At 47.9% G+C, this 22,801-nt stretch overlaps 1 protein-coding gene across 1 annotated transcript in view; it reads left to right on the top strand.

The window, feature by feature from the left end:
* The window catches only part of PLEKHG5 (pleckstrin homology and RhoGEF domain containing G5), a 125,671-nt gene that overhangs the window by 19,550 nt on the left and 83,320 nt on the right, over positions 1–22,801 (top strand). The window contains exon 2 of the mRNA XM_060258784.1: positions 21,248–21,324. Coding sequence (XP_060114767.1) covers positions 21,248–21,324 — 77 coding nt within the window. The remainder of the gene's footprint in view (positions 1–21,247; positions 21,325–22,801) is intronic.

Below are 22,801 nucleotides of genomic sequence, written 5' to 3'. Positions count from 1 at the left end.
GAGGTTAGGATTCTTTAGTTTGGAGAAACAATGACTGAACAGTGACATGATGAAGATTTACAAAATTATGCATGAATGCTCGGCAGACTCCACTGATGATCAGTGGATCTTGTGATTGTATATTTGAAATGTAACTTTTGGGGGGATGGAGGCCTCTGATATTATGCTATGTATGTTGGCAAAGAGAATTCTGGGAAGCAGACTAGCTGGGTTAGAACAAAACCAACATGCTGGAAGTTTCTGGAGCAGAGAAGCTTCTCAACAAAATAGAGTCACTTATTTTATGAAGAAGAGCCAATGAGCATCAGTCAGGAAGAGTTTGTGATGCTTGAACTTGATGCTTTGGGCTATAATTCACTGTGAACATTTGCAAGTTGGACAGTTAGTGGCTAAAAGTTCATCTCGCCCCCTTAACTTCACACAAATATTTAACTCGAGTGCTTCTCTGTTTGGTAAACACACCACTTGCTGTGACAGATGCCTTTCCCTAGTTGACAGTAGAGTTGAAGAACTGGGAAGAGCACCAGGAGAACCTCCTGTTGGCATTTGGAGGGCAGGAATGGATATTCAGCTGGTGCCTAAAGGCAGCCCTGCCCTGCATGGCTCAGGCTGCCCAGTCTTAGTTCTCAGAAGCTAAGCAGGATCAGCCCTGGTTAGTTCTTGGATGGGAGACCACCAAGAAAACACAAAGCAGCTTAGCAGAAGTAGGCAATGGCAAACCACCCCTGTTCATCTCCTGCCTTGGAAACCCCATGAGGGATTGCCACAAACTGGCTGCAACTTGATGGCAGTTTCCACCATTAGCACCAAATGCTGAGGGCCAGGATTGCAGGGCCTTCTTTAGCGCATGGAGGATAGTCAGATTCCTGATTATCTGGTGGAACTCATATCCTAATATGCCAGGGATAGTTGGTGGCAATTATCTAGGCTGAGCTGTCCTCATGTCCCAGGGCAGATGGACACATCTCTGCCATTGGCTCGGTTGCTCTGATCTCAGAGAAGAGCACAGGAGCTCAGGAAAAGGAGCATGCACTGCAGCAGCCCAGGAAAGGAAGGCTGGGTGTGATCCAAAAGGCTGAAATTCCTTTCTTTCTCCCCATCTGGCCTCTGTTTAAAAACTTCCAAAGAAGGAGAGCCCACCACCACCTCCTAGGGAAGCCTCCTAGGGAAGATATTTATTAATTAATTTATTGGATTTTTTAGCCAAATAATTAGTGATTGATTCCTACAATATATTTATATATCAATTTATATGTAATTATATTTATAATTTCAGCACATCAATTGGTAAGGGGGAGGGATGGTCTGTTTATTAATGGTGCTGAAATTGATCAATTTAATATTATACTAGTTAATTGGAAGGGAAATTGAGTGGACTACTAAATTAATTACTTATGATAATTGGTTAACTGGCAGCAAGTATTGGAAGAACAGACAGGGGAGGATAGAGTGAAAGCCAGGTGAGGATAATTGGGAACAACTGTGAGGAGTATACTGCGAGCCCACTCCAAGTGAGTGTAGATGTTGGCCCAGGGGATTCCAGTGCTCCTGGGGAGGGGAAGATATGACGGTGGGAATAGACAATTATATAAGGGAAGGAGACAGAGACAAACCAGTGCTCGGCCACCTTCCAGTCTATTGCCCATCCCAACGGTGGCAGGTAGTGGGCCTAAGAGGAAATGCTCGTCTCCGTCACTGGTGTTATGCAACGCCAGGTCCATCAATAACAAGACCTCAACCCTTAAGGAGTTCCTGCTTAGGCAGGACGTGGACCTGGCTTGCGTGACCGAGACCTGGGTGCGGGAAGGAGAGACAGTAGCTCTCTCCCAGATGACCCCCCCAGGTTACTCGGTCTTTCACCAGTCACGGAGTAACGGGCGGGGGGGAGGGGTGGCATTGCTCATACGGGAGGCTTACTCCTTTAGGGCTCTCCCGGCCCCAAAGATCGATGGCATCGAGTGTGTCGGTCTGTGGTGGGATGTTGGGGAGGGGTTGGCGATCTGGCTGGTGTACCATCCGCCTAACGCACCAGCCAGCGCCTTACCATCACTATTGGAGGCAGTGGCGGGCTGGGCATTGGAGAGCCCGGGACTTATGGTCCTGGGTGACTTCAATGTCCATGTCGACGACACGGCCTCCACTCAGGCGATGGACCTAGTGTCTTCCATGGCGACACTAGGACTCTCTCAATTTGTTACAACACCCACGCATCAGGCCGGACACACACTAGACTTGATCTTTGCGTCTGGGATTTTGGTGAACGATATCGCAGATGAAGCGGTCCCATGGTCGGATCACCTAGCCCTTAAGGCCCGTATGGAGGTGCCGCCCCAACCCTGTATGGGCGGAGAGCCTATTTTGGCTCGCCCTCGGGGCCTGATGGACCCGGAACGGTTCCAAACGGCCCTGAGGGACCCTTGGCCCACTGGCGATTCCCTCGATGACCTGGTGGAAGTCTGGCAAGATCAGCTATCCAGGGTCATCGACGAAATCGCACCCCGGCGCCCTCTGCGCCCTCGTATGAAGCTGGCTCCATGGTATACCTTGGAGCTACGCCAGCTGAAGCAAGGGCTCAGACGACTAGAGAGGCGGTGGAGGCATACTCGGGACGAAGTGACGAGAACATCCTATAGAACGTTTATGAAGTCATATGAGATGGCAGTCAAGGCTGCAAAGAAACAATACTTTGCAGCCAAGATTGCATCTGCAAATTCGCGCCCAGCACAACTGTTTAGGGTAATTGGCGATCTTATAACACTGCCACAAGGCAAACCAAACATTAGAGAATTGGAGATAGGCTGTGAGGCATTTGCGAAATATTTTGCAGATAAAATCTCATCACTCCGCCAAGACCTACCTATCACATTAGATACAGTAAGTCAGACTGAGGCTCCGCGCCTGTCTTCGGATTTACTGCTGGACCACTTCGACCCACTCAGCCTGGAAGAAGTTGATGGAATTCTCTCCGCTGCTCGCCCAACAACATGTGATCTGGACCCTTGCCCCTCCTGGCTGATTAAATCTTGCCAGAGGGAGCTTAGATGTCCTCTACGGGACATCATAAATAGATCCCTCTTAGAGGGGCGTTTTCCAACGCCTCTGAAAGAGGCCTTGGTCCGCCCCCTCTTGAAAAAATCAACAGCAGACCCGGCCGAATTGGCGAACTATCGACCGGTGTCTAACTTACCATTTTTAGGTAAAATCATCGAGAGGGCAGTGGCGTTGCAGCTACAGAGATTTCTAGATGACGCTTCTGTCCTAGACCCGTGCCAGTCTGGCTTCCGACCGGGCCACGGGACGGAGACGGTCTTGGTCGCCTTGGCAGATGACCTCCAACGGCAACTGGATCGAGGCGGTGTAGCAGTGCTGATGTTATTAGATCTGTCGGCTGCATTTGATACGGTCGACCATCGGCTACTGATCCACCGCCTCGCCGACATTGGGGTTAAGGGGTCTGCTTTACAATGGCTCTCCTCTTTCCTCATGGGTCGGGGACAAAGGGTGGCGATCGGGGGTGAACGATCCCAGAGGCGCACACTAGATTGTGGGGTGCCTCAGGGAGCAGTCCTCTCCCCGATGTTATTTAACATCTATATGCGCCCCCTTGCCCAGATTGCCAGGAGGTTTGGGCTGGGCTGCCACCAATATGCGGATGACACCCAGCTCTATCTGCTAATGGACGGCCGGCCCGCCTCCCCCCCGGAAGACCTGGATCGGGCGTTACAGGCTATCGCAACGTGGCTTAGACTGAGTGGGCTGAAGCTGAATCCGGCAAAGACAGAGGTTCTCTGTGTGGGTCGCGGCACTCCAGGGGGGGAAATATCCCTCCCGACCTTCGATGGTGTGCAGCTAAAGGCGGCGCAGCAGGTGAAGAGTCTGGGTGTTTTACTGGAGCCTTCATTATCAATGGAGGCCCAGATAACAGCCACTGCCAAGTCAGCTTTCTTCCATCTGAGGCGGGCAAAGCAGTTGGCCCCTTTCCTGGAGCATCGGGACCTAGCAACGGTGATCCATGCGACGGTCACCTCACGATTGGACTACTGTAACGCCCTCTACATGGGGCTGCCTCTGTGCCGGACCCGGAAGTTACAGCTAGTGCAGAACGCGGCGGCCAGGCTGTTACTTGGTCTCCCAAGATGGGAACATGTGCGGCCGGGGCTACGCGAACTGCACTGGCTACCGATTGTATACCGGGTCCAGTACAAAGTGCTGGTTATCACCTTTAAAGCCCTATATGGCCGAGGACCAGCCTACCTGAAGGACCGTCTCTCCCCGTATGAACCCCAGAGAGCACTGAGGTCAGTAGGAAAGAACAGACTGACTACCCCTGGGCCAAGACAAATTAAATTACAGAATACTCGCTCTCGGGCCTTTTCGGCCGCAGCCCCACATCTCTGGAACCAACTCCCAGAGGAGGTGCGGGCCCTGCGGAACCTTGATCAGTTCCGCAGGGCCTGCAAGACCACCCTTTTTAAATTAGCTTATGAATAACTGAAAATCCGCCATCAGCATCAACTAGAAGAATGTCAAGGATAGCGTCATAAAATGTTTTAGTTAATTGTTTTAATTCAGGCTTTTAAGGTTAGTTTAATGTTAATTTAATGTTTTTAATGTAACTGTTTTACTGTTGGTGCACCATTGGTCACCGTATTGTTAGCCGCCCTGAGCCTGCTTCGGCGGGGGAGGGCGGGGTACAAATAAAATTTATTATTATTATTATTATTATTATGTTCCACTGAGGAACCACTCTGTCAGGAAGTTCTTTCTGATGTTTAGCCAAAAACTCTTTTGATTTAATTTCAACCTGTTGGTTCCGGTCCTGGCAGAAATCATTCAAAATGCCTTATTATCAGCTGAGGGCCCCCCACCCCATTCTCCTGACCTTTTTGACCAGCCAGAGTGGTGCTGTGGTTAGAGAGCTGGACTTGGCTCTGGATGTCCTGCCTCCAGTTATGAAGCTTGCTAGCTGATCTTGGTCTTGCTACTCAGTGCTAGGGTTGTCAGCCTCCAGGTGGGGCCTGGAGATCTTCCAGAATTACAGCTAATCTCTAGACAACAGAGATTCGTTCCCCTGATGGCAATGGCTACTTTGGAGATTGAACTCTATGGCATTACACACCCTGAGTCCCTTCTCTTATCCTGCACCCTGGCTCAAAATTCCCAGGAAACCTAGAGTTGAGTTGGCAATCCTGACTCAGCCTAACCTACCTCACAGGGTTGTTATAAGGCTAAAGCTAGGAGAAGGAAGAGGAGAGTTGCATTTATACCTTGCCCTTCACTCAGAGTGGCTTGAAATCTTTTTTCCCTTCCCCTCCCTATAACAGATGCCCTCTGAGGTAGGTGGGGCTGAGAGACCTCTTTCAAGAACTGCTCTTGAGAGAACAGCTCTGAGAGAACTTGTGACTGACCCAAGGTCACACCAGCACCAGCATGTGGAGGAGTGGGGAATCAAACCCACTTCTCCAGATTAGAGTCTTCTGCTCTGAACCACTATATCAAACTGGTGGAGAACGTTGTACACTGACCTGAGCAACTTGGAGAAAGCATGGGATAAAAATATAAGTGATGTGGGGATTGTTCTTTAGGATCAATGTACCATCAGTAATTTATGTGAGCATTGTAGAAAGAATTATAATGACCTAAGAAGCAACCAGGGAGGGGAAGGAAAACCAGGAGAGAATGGTGAGAGGAGCTGAAGTACCACTGAATCCTTGACCTGTGGATCTGTTTTACTGTATGAAATGAGGGATGAGAAGGATTGCCACCAGGCTTCTAATGGGAGAGGCCATGGCTCAGTGGTTGAGTATCTGCCTACCACACAGAAAGCCCCTGGTTCAATCCCTGGCATATCCAAGTTTAAAAGGACCAAGCAGTAGATGATGGGAAAGTCCTCTGCCTGAAACCCCAGAAAGTCCCTGTCGAGTAGACAAGGATCCTGGTCAGGAGTCATTTTGTAGAAAAATAGGTGGTGGAGCTCATTAGCATAATTCATTAGCATATGCCGCCTTCCCCACCAGCCGAAAGCAATCTGACACAAAAAAGGAGAGCCCCCGGGGAGCAAGGCCGCTTGGGCTGGCTAGAGATCCAGTCAGCCCAATCAGGCCTCGCTCACCTGGGGCTCTCCTTGGCTGCCCCCCCAGTCAAAAGGCCAGCAAGTCACCCGCTGCCCAAAATCACATAAGAAGTGGAGAAAGGGTGACATCAGCTTCTCCAGGGGTTAATGAGAGCTGCTGGGGGTGTGGCAAAGCCCCTGGTGGCTGGCTGGCTGCCCACTCTCCTAATCCAGGGGTTGTTATGCAGCTGCACCTACTGTTCAATGGACAAGGTGGGGGGCGGGCATCAGAAAGGTTCAGGAGCTGTAAGCTCCTGCTGAATTCAAGGCCTGATCCTGGTTGCTCAAGGGTCTCACTAGGCATAAGGCAGCTTCATCTGTTGGTGTGAAGTTTGTGAGGGGGGGGCAAGCCATCAAGGGCTGGTGTGGCCTAGTAGTTAGAGTGTAGGACTAGGACCTGGGTTTGAATCCCTTACTCAAGCATGGAAGCCTGCCAGGTGACCTTGGGTCTGTCACAGTCTCTCACCCTCACCCCCACCTAGCCTCTTGAGGTGGTTGTTGTGAACCTTCAGTGAAGGGGGGTGGAATGATGTGAAACATTCCTTTGGGTCTCCAATCAGGGAGAATAGTGAGATATAAATATAAAAAATTAAGCATCACAGCTTGCTTAAGTGATTGCTGTTTAGGCATTGGTGACTGGTATTTAGCTCAACAAAGATTGTAATGGTGAATCAGCTTTTTGCTCCTTTGTGGAAACCTTTCTGTCCCCACTATCAGTGCATGTGCAGGCATAAAGGTTAGAATGGGACAAGGGGGTTTGCCCTGCCATGCAAGCTCATCCAGGTGACTTTGGGGCTGCTGTGGGGATAAAGTGGAAGAACGGTGAATGATGCGACAAGCTGCTTGGTGTCCCATTTAGGGAGAAACGTGGGGTAATACGGAAAATGACCTTAGAAATGGAAACAATGAGCCCTCCCAGGGCTGTTTCAGGACAGGAAAATGGCCCAGGGGAAAGCTGAAGTCCTTTACCCAAAGTGTCGCAGTCCTGGTATGAATTCTAGCAGGGAAGTAGCAGCTGATAGGGTTGCCAACCTCCAGGTGGGGCCTGGTGACCCCCCAGAATTACAATGGATTTCTAGACAATAGAAATCATTCCCCCCACCCCCCACCAAGAGAAAATGACAGCTTTTGAAGGTGGACTTTATGGCATTATAGCTGGCTGAGTCCCTTCCCACAACCCTTCCCAAATTCTAACCCCAAATCTCCAAGAATTTCCCAACTCAGAGCTAGCAACCCTGTGTGACTGAAAGTCTTTGGAGAAACATGTGGAAAGCTTAACATGCAGTTAGGCCCATATACCTGTATTCAGCCAGGGTAACCTTCTTAAGTATGTTTCCCAAGGCAATCCCTACCCTGGTGTGGAAAACAACAGTCAATAATTCCATTGTAGGGTGGCCAGCTCCGGGTCGCAAAGCACTTGAAGATCTGGAGGATGGAACCTGAGGAGGATGGAGTTTTGGGAGGAAAGGAATTTCAAAATAAATAAATAAATAAATAAATAATAGATGGTGGTAGTTCCAAAGGGACAATTGTCTCCAGGTGAACTGATCTCTGCCACCTGGAGATCAGTTGTAATAGCATGAGATCTCCAGCTACTGCCTGGAGGCTGGCAACCCCATTCTTGAGGCCTGGCTCAAGGGTCTCAGCCTAAAAGTGCTGCTTGATCCCAGGGCTGCCCCTGGATTTCCTTGTTTTCCCCTCCATTTGGGAAAAAAAAAACCTTTCTCCTTTTTTTCCCCAGTTGAAAGAATTCCTCATTCACTTCCGTTATTATTCATAATAGGTCAACTGCAATGATAATTTTGCCTGGCGAGGCAGCCAATGGGGAGGCTGTTACCGAGCAGCCAGGGCCAGAAGTGACCTCGTGGTGGATAGAGACGTCTTTGTTCGGTGAGGGTAGGGGGAATAATTTCAAAGCGTGGGTAGCCCGGCTCTCAAACATGCATATTTCTCTTGACCATCTTGAGGACAAAAGAAAGAGGCCAGGCTGTGTCCATCTTCCATGGCTGATACCTGAAGCCTTTCAACTTTGCCTTCTCAGCCAGGTCTAAAAACTGCTGGATTCTTGTTAGGATTGTTCTGTTTTCTTTAAAGAAGAGATTTCTGAAATTTGCAAGTTATGCAGGGGAGGAGTGGATTGGAAAGTCCATTTCTTATAGCCTAATCTGTGTGGGAGAGACTTGGTGGGTGGAGCTAGCTGGCAAAATGGCCAGGGATGTAAACAGTGACTGGAGATGCTTTGTTGTTAGTGTTACCCACTGTTAGCCAGTGGGGAGAGGTGGGTGTCTTCTGGACGATGTTGGAAGCTGACCGAGATGCAGCTGCCTTCTTTGTTCCTATAGCTCAACTAAGATCATAGGAGAGGTTTAAAAACAAACAAACAAACAAAAAAACTTTTCTACCTTTCTTAAAAGTAAAGATTCCAGCCTCCAGTTGGGACTTAGAAACCTCCCAGAATTGCAGCTCATCCCAAGACTACAGAGATCAGTTCCCCTGCAGAAAATGGATGCTTCGGAGGATGGACTCAGTGGCGTTGTACCCCACTGAGGTGCCTGTCCTCCTCAGGTTCCATCCTGAAATCTCTAGAGGTTTCCCAGCCTAGATATAACCACCCTACCCCCCCCCCCTGCCCTGCAACCCTGCTTAAAAGCATTTTGCTAACATGTTGTTGGGGAGGGGGTGTCAAATCGACTCCAGTGGAGTCCCAATGTATGCTTGTTTTAAAGTGAGTTTTAAAATCAATTAGTTGCTATTTGCTCTTAGAATGATAGAGTTGGAAGGAACCTCCAGGGTCATCTGTGCAGGAAATTCAGAACTGCCTCCCCTGCAACACCCTCAGTGACCCTTGCTCTATGCTCAGAAGATGGCACCCCCCCCCGACAAAACCCTCCAGGATCCCTGGCCAAACTGGCCTGGAGAAAATTGCATCCTGACCCCAATGTGGTGATTTCATTTCCGTGGGCGTGTAAGAAAGGGCCATGAGAATGAAGCACTGATGAAACCCTTCCTGCTCTCCCTCTCATGATCTGCCTAAGTTCACAGCCCGTCTGGCCTCTGTTTAAAAACCTCCAAAGAGGGAGAGCCCACCACCACCTCCTAGGGAAGCCTGTTCCACTGAGGAATCACTCTGTCAGGAAGTTCTTTCTGATGTTTAGCCAAAAGTCCTTTTGATTTAATTTCAACCTGTTGGTTCTGGTCCGACCTTCTGGGGTGGCAGAAAACATTAGGGATGGAGATAGGCTTATTCCTAAATCTTCCTGCGCTCTTCCAGCCTGAAGATACCACAACACAGCAAATCTTGCACAGTGTAACAGCAGCCATATAGATTTTAGATATTGCTTATCCTGCCTTTCTACTATTAATGGCGATTTGCAAATACAAAATACTTGTTAAAAAGTCAATGTATTAACACTGCAATGCAAAACAGAAATGAAAGGCAGGATGTTATGTATGCGGACCAAAGTGAAGACTGATATGGGTGTCCCTGCCGGGCTCATTGGAGCCTGTAGGACTGAGCTTGGGGACTTGGGAACAATGGGCAGCCAGATCCAAATCCCTGCTGCCCTGTTCCAATCACAGGTGCCCTGCTGGTTTGAATGATCCAATAACGTGCTTGTGCGGGAACCCTGAGTTGCATATAGTTGGCCCCATTGGCCCTGTTCCCCAGTCTTTTAGTGCAGCCCCATACTATGCTGTATTTAATAAAGAGCTGATTATCACCACAGCCTCGCCTCCTCAATGCATCGAACCCACTATATAATAGTGGCGACAAAGCAATTGGGTCTGGGTTAGGCAATTACACATCACCAAATGCCTGCCATGGGTTTAATGGTCTTTGCTCTGGAAGGCCAAAACTGCAGGAGCTGAAGGGCTAGGGAGTTTCAGAGCCACAGTCAAGGAAGTTCTGTTCCGGATGCCCATCACTGTAACCCGTAAACAGGATTCTAGAAAGCAGGAAACCAGCCACTGCTCTCTGATCACAGGTAAAATGGAGGAATCCTCAAAGCTTTAAAGGTGGGGCATGGGAATTGGGCAACCAATACCGTGAACCACCAGGGTGATGTGTGTTCTTTCTTGTGCAAACCCTAGCAAGCTGTGTTGTGAACCTAATGCTAATTCCTTGCATTTTTCAAAGGCAGCTCCACCTACAGCACATTACGGTAATCCAATCTGGATGTTACCGAGACACTTACAGCTGTGATTAAGCCTGTCCTTTCTAGGAACGGTCACGGCGGGTGAACCGGTTCCAGCTGCTGGAATATCTTTCTCCTTGCCTTTGCAATTTGTATCAGAAGCCACAGAGCTGGGAATGGGAACACCCCCAGGCTGTGAAGTGTGAACCTGTGCCTTCAGGGAGTGCAACTTCATCCAGAACTGGTCATAAACCATCTGAGAGTGATTGTGGTCTAGTGGTTAAAGGATTGGTTTGGGTTGGAGTAGTATCTGGGAGATGGGGTTGCCAGGTCTGTGTTGGAAAATACCTGGAGACTTTGGGGGGGTAGATCTGGGAGAGGGAGGGGTTTGGGGAGGGGAGGGGAGGGGATTTAATGGGACATAATGCCCTGGAGTCCACCCTTCAAAGCAGCCGTTTTCTACAGAGGAGCTGATCTCTGCCAGCTGGAGATCAATTGCAAAAGTGGGAGATCTCCAGGCCCCACCTGGAGGCTGGCAACCCTACTAGTGGGAGACCTTGGTTCAGATCTTTATTTTGAGGCTTGCTGGGTGACTTAGGGCAAGTTATGCTCTCCCTCAGCCTAATTACCTCACAGGAATGTTGTGAGGATAATAACAAGGAAGGGAGAACAGTGTTCATTGCTCTGAATATCTTGGAAGAAAGGCAGGATACAAAAGCAGAAAAACAGGCAGGAAAATAACATAGCATTGTTATTGTATGATGGGAGTTTTATCATGTTGAGGTGATGTAGACCCCATCACTATTTTGACTGTATAGCATTTCAATGCCCTCGGTTGTTTTAGTTGGGGGTCTAACATGCTATTTTAACAAAACCTTTGCAGGAGACACCCAGACATATAAGCTCAGGCAGAACAGGTTTGAATGTCCCCAAAGGATCCATTGAATGATTGTTGAGTATGTGGAGTACAAAGTGGCAGAGGAGGAGGAATGATATTTACAATTCCAGAAGCATATCTGAAAAAACAGTTTGCTAACCCCCGAAGGAACCATCCTCCAATCTGCATAACCTTCCTCTGTTCAGCTTCTTAAAAGGATTAGACTTGCCAAAGGTGATATAAGCTTGGCTCTGATTGAGATACTCAGAAGGACTGAGACTTGGAGTGGAAGGGGGGGGATAAACAGTAGGTGTGCGGATAAAGAATGGGTAATCACCTGATACGAAGGGTCTCTGAGCTATGGCAAATGCCTTTGCTTTCTCTGCAGCAATGAGAGCCAATCAGGTAATCACCCCATTGTGAAGAAGTAACTTAAGTCTTGCCAAAACAAAAAGTCTACATCGGGGCGGCCAAACTTGCTTAATGTAAGAGCCACATAGGAAACAAGTCAGATGTTTGAGGGCCACAAGATACAAATGTCAGATGTTTGAGAGCCGGAAGGAAGGCAAATAGATCGGGGCGGGGGGAGAGTGGAAAGAAAGCAACTTTAACTTTAAATGCATTCTCCAAGCTGCTGGCTGGCGTGGCAAAGTGATTTAAAGAGACAGAGGCTTTCTCTAAGCTAGCTGACTGGACAGTGGGGGCTTTGAGAGAGCCACACAATATGTGTGAAACCAGTTTGGCCATCCCTGATCTAGGTTATTCATCTCATAGTTAGCTGCTCCTATAAGCTTTCCCTTTCCTTGTCTTGCTCTTTCTAGGGGGATACTCAGGGCACCACTCACCGGTTTATCCCCTCCTGAGAGCCAGTTTGGTGTAGTGGTTAAGTGCACAGACTCTTATCTGGGAGAACCAGGTTTGATTCCCCAGTCCTCCACTTTCAGCTGCTGGAATGGCCTTGGATCAGCCACAGCTCTCATAGGAGTTGTTCTTGAAAGGGCAGCTGCTGTAAGAGCTCTCTCAGACCCACCTACCTCACAAGGTGTATGTTGGGGGTGGGAAGGTAAAGGAGATTGTGAGCTGCTTTGAGATAGAGTATAGGGCGGGATATAAATCCAATATCATCATCATCTTCTTCTTCTTTTCTTCTTCTTCTTCCTTCAGTAGTCTCCCCTACCAAGCTGAGACCTGCACAGCTCCAAGAAGTCACCACAGTCCCTGGGAGCACAATCAGGGTGTCATGTCTGGAAACGTGCTGGAAGGAGGGAGCTATTTTTGAATGCCAGCAGCCCATCACAAAAGAAAAGCCTTCACAATGGGATTTGGATTAAAGATCATTGTAACAGTTAAAGCTTAAAAGCAGATTGTAGACCCATTTGGGGGACTGGGGATTCGTTAAGCTTGGGGTGGCCCTCAGCAGCAAAGGCAACCTGGAGGAGACAGCCAGATGGGGCTTATTTTCCCAGGTGGACCCCAAAGAGTGCTGTTGTTTTCTTGGACTCTTCCCATCTCTTCTTCCTAGAATGGCAGAGAAGTTCCAAACACTTATGCTTCACAGCTGAATTGTGTGGCCTGTCTCCATTGCAAAATGTTGTGAAGGCAAGTTTAGCAGTGGGCTCTCCTATTCCAGTACTTGCCAGAGTTGACCCTGCTTAGCTTCCAAGATCTGACAAGATCAGGTTTGCCTCCTGGGCTATCCAGGTCAGGGCGACAGCTTTGAGGTTCAGAGTGAGATTTGAGTGCAGAGTGTGGCACAGAGGCAGAAATACTAGAGTGACACACACACACACCATTTCCAGTTTGCTTGGGGAAATCCCTACAACCACCAGAACAGTGGCACAATATGGTGGGTGAGGTTGGCTGTGGCTCAGTAAGGCAAAGGCACTGCCAAGTGCATCATTGATGCTACACCTATGGCAGCCGGCACCCCACCTTGACTCATCCCTTTCTGCCCGTTTGCTGCCTCTAGTTAACAGACATACCTGGCTCTCGCTGACCTCCTTAATAGGCAAGCCTCATGGTTTTGGGTTCCTTTTTGCATTTGGGATTAGTGGAAATTTGGGAGGGAAAAAAAATCCCAGCTGTGAGTCAGTTTGCTGGCAGGGCTTGGAGCATGAGGTCAAAGGTAGATTGCTGATGCCGTCAAGACGAATGCAGACTCTCACTTGTTGTTGTTGGCTGGAGACCTGCACTTGGGACTTGCTTGGTTCACTGCTAAAAATAAACTGAACCAACTCTGCCATATCCTGCAGCAATACCTACAAAAACAGCCTTTTTTCTTTTCCCTGGCTCAAGACAGCGGGGTGGGAAATGGTGCACTTTTTTTTTACCAGTGTCACTCCAAGCACTGGCATTCAAGCACTGTCTTGGAAACTGTCACTGCCCCCTGCCCACCAAGCTCCCTGCCCACATATAGATCGGGGAGGGACAGTGGCTCAGTGGTAGAGCATCTGCTTGGTAAGCAGAAGGTCCCAGGTTCAGTCCCCAGCATCTCCAACTAAAAAAGATCCAGGCAAACAGGTGTGAAAAACCTCAGCTTGAGACCCTGGAAAGCCGCTGCCAGTCTGAGTAGACAATACTGACTTTAATGGACCAAGGGTCTGATTCAATATAAAGCAGCGTCACATGTTCATACCAGTTGCAAAAACTTTCTTCCAATGTCTTCATCAGTATCTGTCTGTGATTTCAGATATTTGAGGAGGTACGGATCTCTTTCGCTGGGGCTGAATACATGGAAGAGTTCGGCATCCTGAGTTTTTTGCTATGCCCAATACGTTAATGCTGTATCAATGATCTTTGAAAATCACAGCAGGGGAATGTTGCATTTACCTTTGTTGTTCATTTGCAGGGGAATGTTGTTCATTCGCCAGGAATGAATCAGGCAAATTTGTGTAAGTAGTGGGTGGTAACTTGCATGATCAAGAAGTGTGCATTCTCTGGTTCCTAATCTTTTTGGTGCCAAGGACTGGGCAAGCTGAAAACTGGAGATGATTGACAGAAGTTGGGGTAATCTCTGAGACTCGGTTAGAGAGTTGTTGGTGGCATTTTTGACCATGTTGCATCAAACTCATTTTTGGTGCCCAACTATAAATCTCTGGTCAAAGAGGCTTTGCAGGTTTTTGAAGTGCTGCAGAAGTCTGCAGAACCCATTGTTCTTGAGATGATAGCGGGGCGCCTGTGATCATAACATACCATCAGCAATGACAGTGAAGCATATTGCTAGAGAGCCATCCTAAGCAGGTCTACTCAGGATCATACTCAGTTTTATTCAGTGGTGCTTACTCCCCGGGAAGTGCTCTTAGGATTTTACTGATAGCCTCCGGCCCTCATGTGTTGTCATGAAGAAGATGATATTGGATTTATATCCCACCCTCCACTCCGAAGAGTCTCAGAGCGGCTCACAATCCCTTTACCTTCCTCCCCCACAACAGACACCCTGTAAGGTGGGTGGGGCTGGAGAGGGCTCTCACAGCAGCTGCCAGAGCTAGGGCTGACCCAAGGCCATTCCAGCAGGTGCAAGTGGAGGAGTGGGGGAATCAAACCCGGTTCTCCCAGATAAGAGTCCGCACACTTAACCACTACACCAAACTGACTCCCCTGTCATGCTAGCAGAAGCAACTATCCAAATTCTGTCACAGGTTACTTCAATGTTGCCCTCTGTAAAGCCAGATTCTCTAATATGGGTAACTTAAGGCAAGTTATTTGGCACACATCTGCATCATGAGCCTATGGAAGGAAAGAAGGAGCCAGACAAAGTGTTGAGACATACTCTGTGTACACACCACATGATAAACCTCAACGCTCTTCTTGACATAAGATGGAACATCTACATAAAAGCAGATGATGACGATAATGAATAATAACTAACACTGTGAATGAGGGGTTGAGATAGAATGTCTTCACTTAAGGCTTCCTATTGAGTTTGTTGCAGAGGCAAGTTTTGAATGTGGGTTGTTTCCACACGGCCATGATTCTCCATAGAGCTTTCAGTGACACTGCAAATGTGAAAGTGTTCACAGCAGCAGCTGAACATCCCCATCAGGCGTCCTGAACATGGTGCCAGGGGGCACGGGAGCACCCACAAGTGCCTTTTCTGGCACCCACCAAGTGGTTTTTAAAAAGTGGGTAGGGCTTTTGCCTGCAAATCTTTTTTTTGGGGGGGGGGGTATTTTTGTATTTTTGTGTGTGTTTGTGTGTGCACGCATGCATGCGTGCGTGCACACCTGGAATTATGGTGACCTTTGGAGGCCTGGAGGACATTCAGAGAAATGGCAGAATAAATCCTGCCCCTGCCTTTCGACTGCTGGTATTCCAAGGAGGTCTCCTATCCAAGCGCTTGCTGGCATTGATCCTGCTTAGCTTCCAAGATGAGATTGTGTTGCCTGGACTATCCAGGCCAGGGTCCCAGCAACTGGGGATTTGATTGTCTGCACAGATTTTTTTAAAAATGTTGCTTTGACAGCAGCTGACATCACAGCATGAGGGTCTTCACCTCCTGCGGCAGCCATTTTGTGGCTGCACCCACTGCTGCACTTATGATCACAGGTGCCCCACGATCATCTCAAGAATCCCAAAGGCATCCACAGGTTCAAAAAGGCTGGGGATTCCTGATCCACATGATTCCCCCCCCCCCCCTTGACTTGACGCAGCCCTTTATTTTTCCGCTAATGATGTGGCTTTGTTGTTGCTTTCCATTAGTTTGGTGCTGTGCTCAATTAAAACAGGAAATAAAGAATTAAATATTCATCAATGGCACAGGAGGCTATTCATTTGCTTCTAGAATTTATGTCTCACCTCTCCACCAACCTGCTCCAGGCAACAAGAGTAAAAAAACAAAAGGGTTAAAAGAGTAAAGAAAGGAATCATAACACCGTTAAAATGAAAACAAGCTGTTTAAAAACAAGCCTGGAGCATAGAAAAGGAGAAAAACGTTCAGCGAAACTGTCCTCAGGTTAGAAGCAGGTTGTAAAAACAGATTTAGAAGGTGGAAATACCCAGTTAAAAGCTGGAGTAAAAAGGTATGATTGGGCCCCATGTTTAAAGGAGAGTAAAATGGGAGTCAGGCAAGCCTCAAGGGAGAAGGCATACTAAAATCATGGTCTGCATATGCTACTCAGCTCCAAAGAAAAACCAATGGAGGATAGATGTCCCTTGAATATTAGATTACGTTGTAGCATTTATTATGGTACAACTATTGGATGGTTTCTGGAGCAAACAGAAAAGTTTACAAGATTAAAGGAACAATGAGACATGGAGATGTCACTGAAAGTCTTGTTGGAGAAGAAATTGGCCATGGTATCTTTAAAAAAACCCTAGACTGATCTCATTAGATCTCAAGGTGGTTAAGAGTGCTGGGTGGTTAAGGGTGGTGGACTCTGATCTGGAGAACTGGGTTTGATTTCCGTATTCCTCCCCATGAAGCCTGCAGGATGACTTTGGGCCAGTCACAGTTCTGTCAGAACTCTCTCAGCCCCACCTACCTTACAGGGTGCCTGTTGTGGGAAAAGTAAGGGGAGGCTATTGTAAACTGCTACCTGCTTGTAAACTATCAGGTAGACAAAAGAAGGTTATAAAACAGCTCTTAGTCTTTATTTTAGAAACTAACAGGGCTTTTTTTTGTAACAGAAATTCCTTTGCATATTAGGCCATACACCCCTGATGTAGCCAATTCTTCTGGAGCTTACAGAAAGCTCTTATTCCAGGGCCTACTGTAAGCTCCTGGAGGATTGGCTACATCCGGAATGTGTGGCCTAATATGCAAAGGAGTTCCTGCTACAAAAAAAGCCCTGGAAACTAAGGAGAGTCTGCCCTGCTTAGTACTTGGATGGGAGACCACCAAGGAAGTCCAGGGTTGCTACAGAGAGGCAGGCAATGGCAATCCCTTCCCTGCTCATCTCTAGACCTAAAAGCCCTATAGGTCACTGTAAGTTGAGTGTAACTCAAGAGCACTTTGCACTACCGTGTTTTAAAAGAACCACAGGAAAAATTCCTTGATGTTTAAGTGGGAAATGGTTGAACATCGGTTGGCACAGCATGATATGTATTCATCTTTTGTAATGAAGAATGCAGAATCGGAACTTGAACTGGAAACTTCAGCAGATGAGGAAGTGGTGTTTGGATATTGTAGGACATAAGAACACACAGAGAGAGCGATAATGTGAAGCAGCGGGGATGTGTAAACAGACAGTGGCAGTCGCTGTGTTTTCAAATAAAGCATTTTTAGCACCTCATGATGCAGAATGAAGAGAAAGTTCACAACACTGGAAAAGCTTTAGATTGATTTGTGCATGAGTGTGTAAAGTGCTGTCAAGTCCCAGCCGACTTATGGCGATCTTGTAGGGTTTGCAAGGCGAGGGAGGAGCAGAGGTAGTTTGCCATTGCCTTCCTCTGCTTCACAACCCTGGACTTCCTTGGTGGTCTCCCATCCAAGTACTAACCAGACTGACCCTGCTTAGCTTCCCAGATCTGATAGACCGGATTGGCCAAACTGTGGCTCGGGACCCACACGTGGCTCTTTCACACATATTGTGTGGCTCTCAAAGCCTGCCTCCCATTGGCTGGCTTGGAGAATGTATTTAAAGTTGCTTTCTTTCTACCCCTCCTCTATTGCCCTTCCTTCCTTCCTTCCTTCCTTCCTTCCTTCCTTCCTTCCTTCCTTCCTTCCTTCCTTCCTTCCTTCCTTCCTTCCTTCCTTCCTTCCTTCCTTCCTTCCTTCCTTCTCAAACATCTGACATTTATTCTATGTGGCTCTTATGTTAAGGAAGGTTGGGCACCCCTGTGATAGATCAAGCTAGCCTTAACCGAGCTAGCCTGGACTATTCAGGTCAGAACGTTTATTCATTCAATACTCTATAAAGACCTTTCATTTAAAGGTTACCCATGTGAGGTTCACTTGGTGCCTACCTTACAGTCTTTTAAGCACCAGGACTAAACATTTCTTTTTACTGAAGGGCTTGTTGTTGTTTTTAACAATTCCATCTGTTTTAAGGCCTGTGGTTTGTTTTACAAGGATGCTGTTTTTATGTCTCCGGGATTGTTTTATTGGCTTGTATTGGTAACTTATTATTTTGATCAGATGCTGCCTTGAACAAGACTCTGGAGAGGTGGCATAAGAATATCCTAAATAAAGAAAGTTACGTAGTTGACAGTGTGGCTTGGTTGCTGGCCCACAGTTGTTGCTGCAGCTTATTTATGCATTTATTTCTGTACATTTATATCCTGCTCCTTCCGAAACAGCTTGGAGCTTACTGGGAAACATGAATCATGAAAAGGCAGTTGTGTCGTGTCAAGGCATCTTTGCTTAACTTCCACCCTGATGGTTCATTGCTGTTTCTAGACTGAGCGGATGGGGAGGGCTTCTTCAGCCTTCTTCAACACTGATGACCAGTGGCTACTGAACTAGGGAGGCTTCCACACAGAGGGTTTGCTGACTGTATCCGGCTCCCCAATGGCAGCAGGGTTTTCAGAGCATCTGCACAATATTATCCCACTGCTATGCTCCTTCTGCAGTTTCTCCTCCTTTGCTCTGGGGTTTTGGAACCTGCTTTGGCCTGATAGGACCAGATGCACTGGAGTCAAAGCAAGCTAGTCCAAATTGGAACAGGAAGGTGTGGCTTTCCAGTCCTCCCTGCTGCCAATCCCCTCTCCACATCATCTTGGCCTGCCACTCCCCCTACTCAAGCCACTGGAGGGCTTTTAAAAAACTGATAGCAGGCAGGGCTTTTTTGAGCAGGAACGCAGTTCCGGCTGGCTTGGTGTCAGGGGTGCGGCCTGATATGCAGATAAGTTCCTGTTGTGCTTTTCTCTACAGACAAGCCCTGTGTGAAACAATGGTGATGTCAGGGGGAGTGGCCTAATGTGCAAATGAGTTCCTGCTGGGCTTTTTCCTACAAAAAGAGCCCTGGTAGCAGGTATATTGCTATCATTATAATGATATATGCTATTTTGACTGTCAGGTTGCAGCTGACTTGCAACTCCAGCGTTGTTGTTTTTTTTAGCAGGAACACACAAGAATGCAGTTCCAGCTGGCTTGGATTCAGGGGGTGTGGCCTAATATGCAAATGATTCCTGCTGGGCTTTTTCTGCAAAAAAAAAAAAAAAGCAGCTCTGTGCAACCCCATAGAGTTTTCAAGGCAAGAGACATTCAAAGGTGGTTTGCTTCAGTGTAGCAACCCTGGTATTGCAAGCACACACACACAGTAATGCACTTTCAATCCACTTTCAGTGCACTTTCCAACTGGATTTTGCCAGTTCACACAGCAAAATCCAGTTAGAAAGTGCACTGAAAGTCCATTGTTTAGTGTGCGCGATCACAGCCTTGGTGGTCTCCCATTCATACACACACAAACCAGGGCTGATCCTACTTTGCTTCTGAGATCTGGCAAGATCAGGCTAGCTGGGGCTATCTAGGTCAGGGCAAATGTTTTCCCCCCAGACCTCCATCGGTGCTGGGTGGAGGATTCTGGGCACAGGGCCATAGAAAGGGAAAACTAGAGAATGGCCCCATGTGAGGCAATCAGTCCATACGGAGAATGGTCCCTATGTGGATGCAGATGATGGGACACCCCACATGCGCAGGTGGGAGCTGGAAAAGCAGTTGAGAACTGCAACACAGCCAACAAAAAGAAACAAGTCTGACTTTCATAGCTAGGAGGAGAAACCATAGGGAGGGGGGAAGTTCCCAGCGAAACTGTTTGCTTTGGAGGGGACTGATGCTGCCTTAAAGAATGGCTCTGTCTGTAGAGGCTTGCTGGCTCCCTCCACATTCAGCCTGCTTACTTGCAAATAAACACACGCTGCCCAAATGCTGTAAGGCTCCGGTGCTCCCTGCTGGCAAAGAAAAAGACCCTGTACTGACTGCCCAAGAAACATCTAGTGCTCTTGAGGAGGGAAAAGTCACTGTGGGCAGAAAGGGGTGAATTTTTTTTTTAAAAATGGTACTTTTTAAACTACTCCAAACAGGTTTAGTTAAACTAAAAAGGTAAAAAAGCAGCCCTGTGGTGCAGAGTGGTAAAGCTGCAGTATTGCAGTCCAAGCTCTGCTCAAGACCAGAGTTCGATCCCAGTGGAAGCTGGGTTCAGGTAGCCGGCTCAAGGTTGACTCAGCCTTCCATCCTTTTCAAGGTTGACTCAGCCTTCCATCCTTCTGAGGTTGGTAAAATGAGTACCCGGCTTGCTGGGGGGAAAGTGCAGATGACTGGGGAAGGCAATGGCAAACCACTCTGTAACAAAGTGTGCTGTGAAAACGTTGTGATGTGACATCACCTCAGAGTCAGAAACGACTGGTGCTTGTACAGGGGACTACCGTTGTTGTTTTTTTTAAAAAAACAGGTTTAGTTAAACTACAAATGCAAAATTAAGACAAATCACACAACAAAGCAATATCGTGCAAAATGAGAGCCAGTGTGATGTAGTGGTTGAAGCATCAGACTAACATGTGGGAGACCCAGGTTCGAATCCCCACTTATGCCTTGGAAGCTGGCTGGGTGACCTTGGGCCAGTCACCTACCTTCAGCCTAACCTACCTTACTGGGTTGTGGTGAGGATAAAACAGAGGAGAGGAGAATGACGTAAGCTGCTTTGGGTCCACATTGAGGGGAAAGGTGAGACGTAACAAAGTAAATAAATTCTAATACGAACAGTGATTCAAGAGATTGGGCACTTGCTGTTTCCTAAAAGCGTCTCTGCCTTTTCCCCACCGCTGCATGCTCTGCTGAGCCCTTCCAGCTGTGTGAAGCTGACATGGAAGGCGATTTGCTGCGCTTTCGAAATGCGCTTTCCCGTCAGTTCCTGCAAGCGGGAAGCTTTTCATCCCAGCTTGGAGCCTTGATTGTAACTGGCACACTTTCTCTGTCTTGCACCTTTTGTTGCTTGGTTTCCGGAAGATCTGCCTTGTCTGGATTTTTCTCCCTTCCTCCCCCCCCCCCCCCTCCCCACTTCCTCAGACCACAGACTAGTTTTTTCCACTCTTAGAGCTGGCTGCCTCCCCCCTACCACTCCCCCCCCACCCCTGCAAGAGATGGACAGAGCAATATTGTGGCCACAGGCTGGCTGCTGATCTGAAGTCTGCAGGCTGTGGAAGTTTGTTCCAGGGACAGAGAGGCTGATCTGTTTCTTCTACTTCTAGACGAACGGGCTGTGACGGAGGAGAAAGTCTTGCACTGCCAAAGTCCCAACTGCACGGTCAAGCGGAGAGCTGTAAAGGTACTTGGTTGCAATTGCATAGTTCCTGGGGCTTGGGAGGTCGGATGTTTTCTACCCAGGGAATCCCTGTTATATGGTCCATTGTTGGAAAGGGGGGCATTTTTCCCCAGGTGATTTCAGCAAACACAGCCGGAGGCCCCTGTGGCAATTTTTTTTTATCAGATCTAAAGTAGCAAAATTATGAGCCAGCATGGTGTAGCAGCTAGAGTGTTGGGCTAGGATCTGGGAGACCCCGCTTGGAATCCCCACTGGGCTATGGAAGCCTGCTTGGTGACCTTTGGACAGTCACACTCACTTAGCCTGACCAGCCTCACAGGGTTGTTGTGGGGATAAAACGGATGAGAGGAGAACGGCGTAAGGCACTTGGGATCCTCGTTGCAGAGAAAGGTGGGGTATTAATAAAGTCAATAAAAATCAATTAATTTTGAAAATTGCATGTGCACATGTTAGTCTTAGAGTGGGGCCCCTGGCTCAGGGGCAGGGCATCAGCTTTGTATGCAGAAGGTCCTCAGAACTGCCGGATAAAAGGAGCAGGCAGGATATGAAAGACCTCAGCATGAGAGAGACCCTGGAGAGACCCTGTCAGCTGGAGTTCAGTCAAGTTCAGGTTTTGAGACATGATTCTCCATTAAATTAAAGCCCATTGGGCTGTTTTCTCCCCTAAACGGTAATATGGAGTAGACCTTACCTTGGGTCATGATCATTAAGCTGTCTCTGTTCCTGTATCACTGGGTGTTGCTGATGGGGGGGGGGGGGGGCGGAAGGGTCAAAGCTACAGCCAGCCTGATGACATCAGGACAAGAGGTGGGTCAGAAGCCCTCTTAGTGCTTGTGGGGGAGACAATGGTGGGAGGGCTTCTGGAGTTCTGGCCTCTCTGGTGGACCTCCTGATGGCCCCTAGGGTTTGGCTGTTGTGTGACACAGTGCATTGGACTGGACGAGCCATCAACCTGATCCAACATGGCGCCTCTTACGTTCTTATGAGGTCAAATAACATCAGATGTCACAGACTTGCATATCTTCAATTTCCTTGGCTGCTGCCTGTTGTGAAAAACAGAACTGTCTGGCTTTGAGACTGAATTGCAATGCTGCACGCTTAGGAGGAAAGGGGAGAGGCGAGTAATTGATATGTTACTTTATTTAAATATGTGTAATTTTCTTAAAAGAAAAGAACCGCGGTTGAACAAAATATTACAAATTAGGGGAGGAGGCATGGCTGCGGGCTATGTAGGAGGTCCCAGGTTCAGTCCTCAAGATTTTTGATTTAAAGGATCAGATAGGATCAGGCCTTTTTTAAAAAAAGCAGGAATGCACAGGAACGTAGTTCCAGGTGGCTTGGTGCCAGGGGTGTGGTTTGATATGCAAATGAATTCATGCTGTCTTTTTCTTTCAAAAAGGCCTGTGTGAAACAACAGTGATGTCAGGGGGTGTGGCCTAGTATGTAAATGAGTTCCTGCTGGGCTTTTTCTAAAAAAAAA

The sequence above is a fragment of the Heteronotia binoei genome, chromosome 18, assembly GCF_032191835.1.
Source record: "Heteronotia binoei isolate CCM8104 ecotype False Entrance Well chromosome 18, APGP_CSIRO_Hbin_v1, whole genome shotgun sequence".
Taxonomy (NCBI): Eukaryota; Metazoa; Chordata; class Lepidosauria; order Squamata; family Gekkonidae; genus Heteronotia; species Heteronotia binoei.
This window is presented reverse-complemented; position numbering and strand designations above follow the sequence as displayed.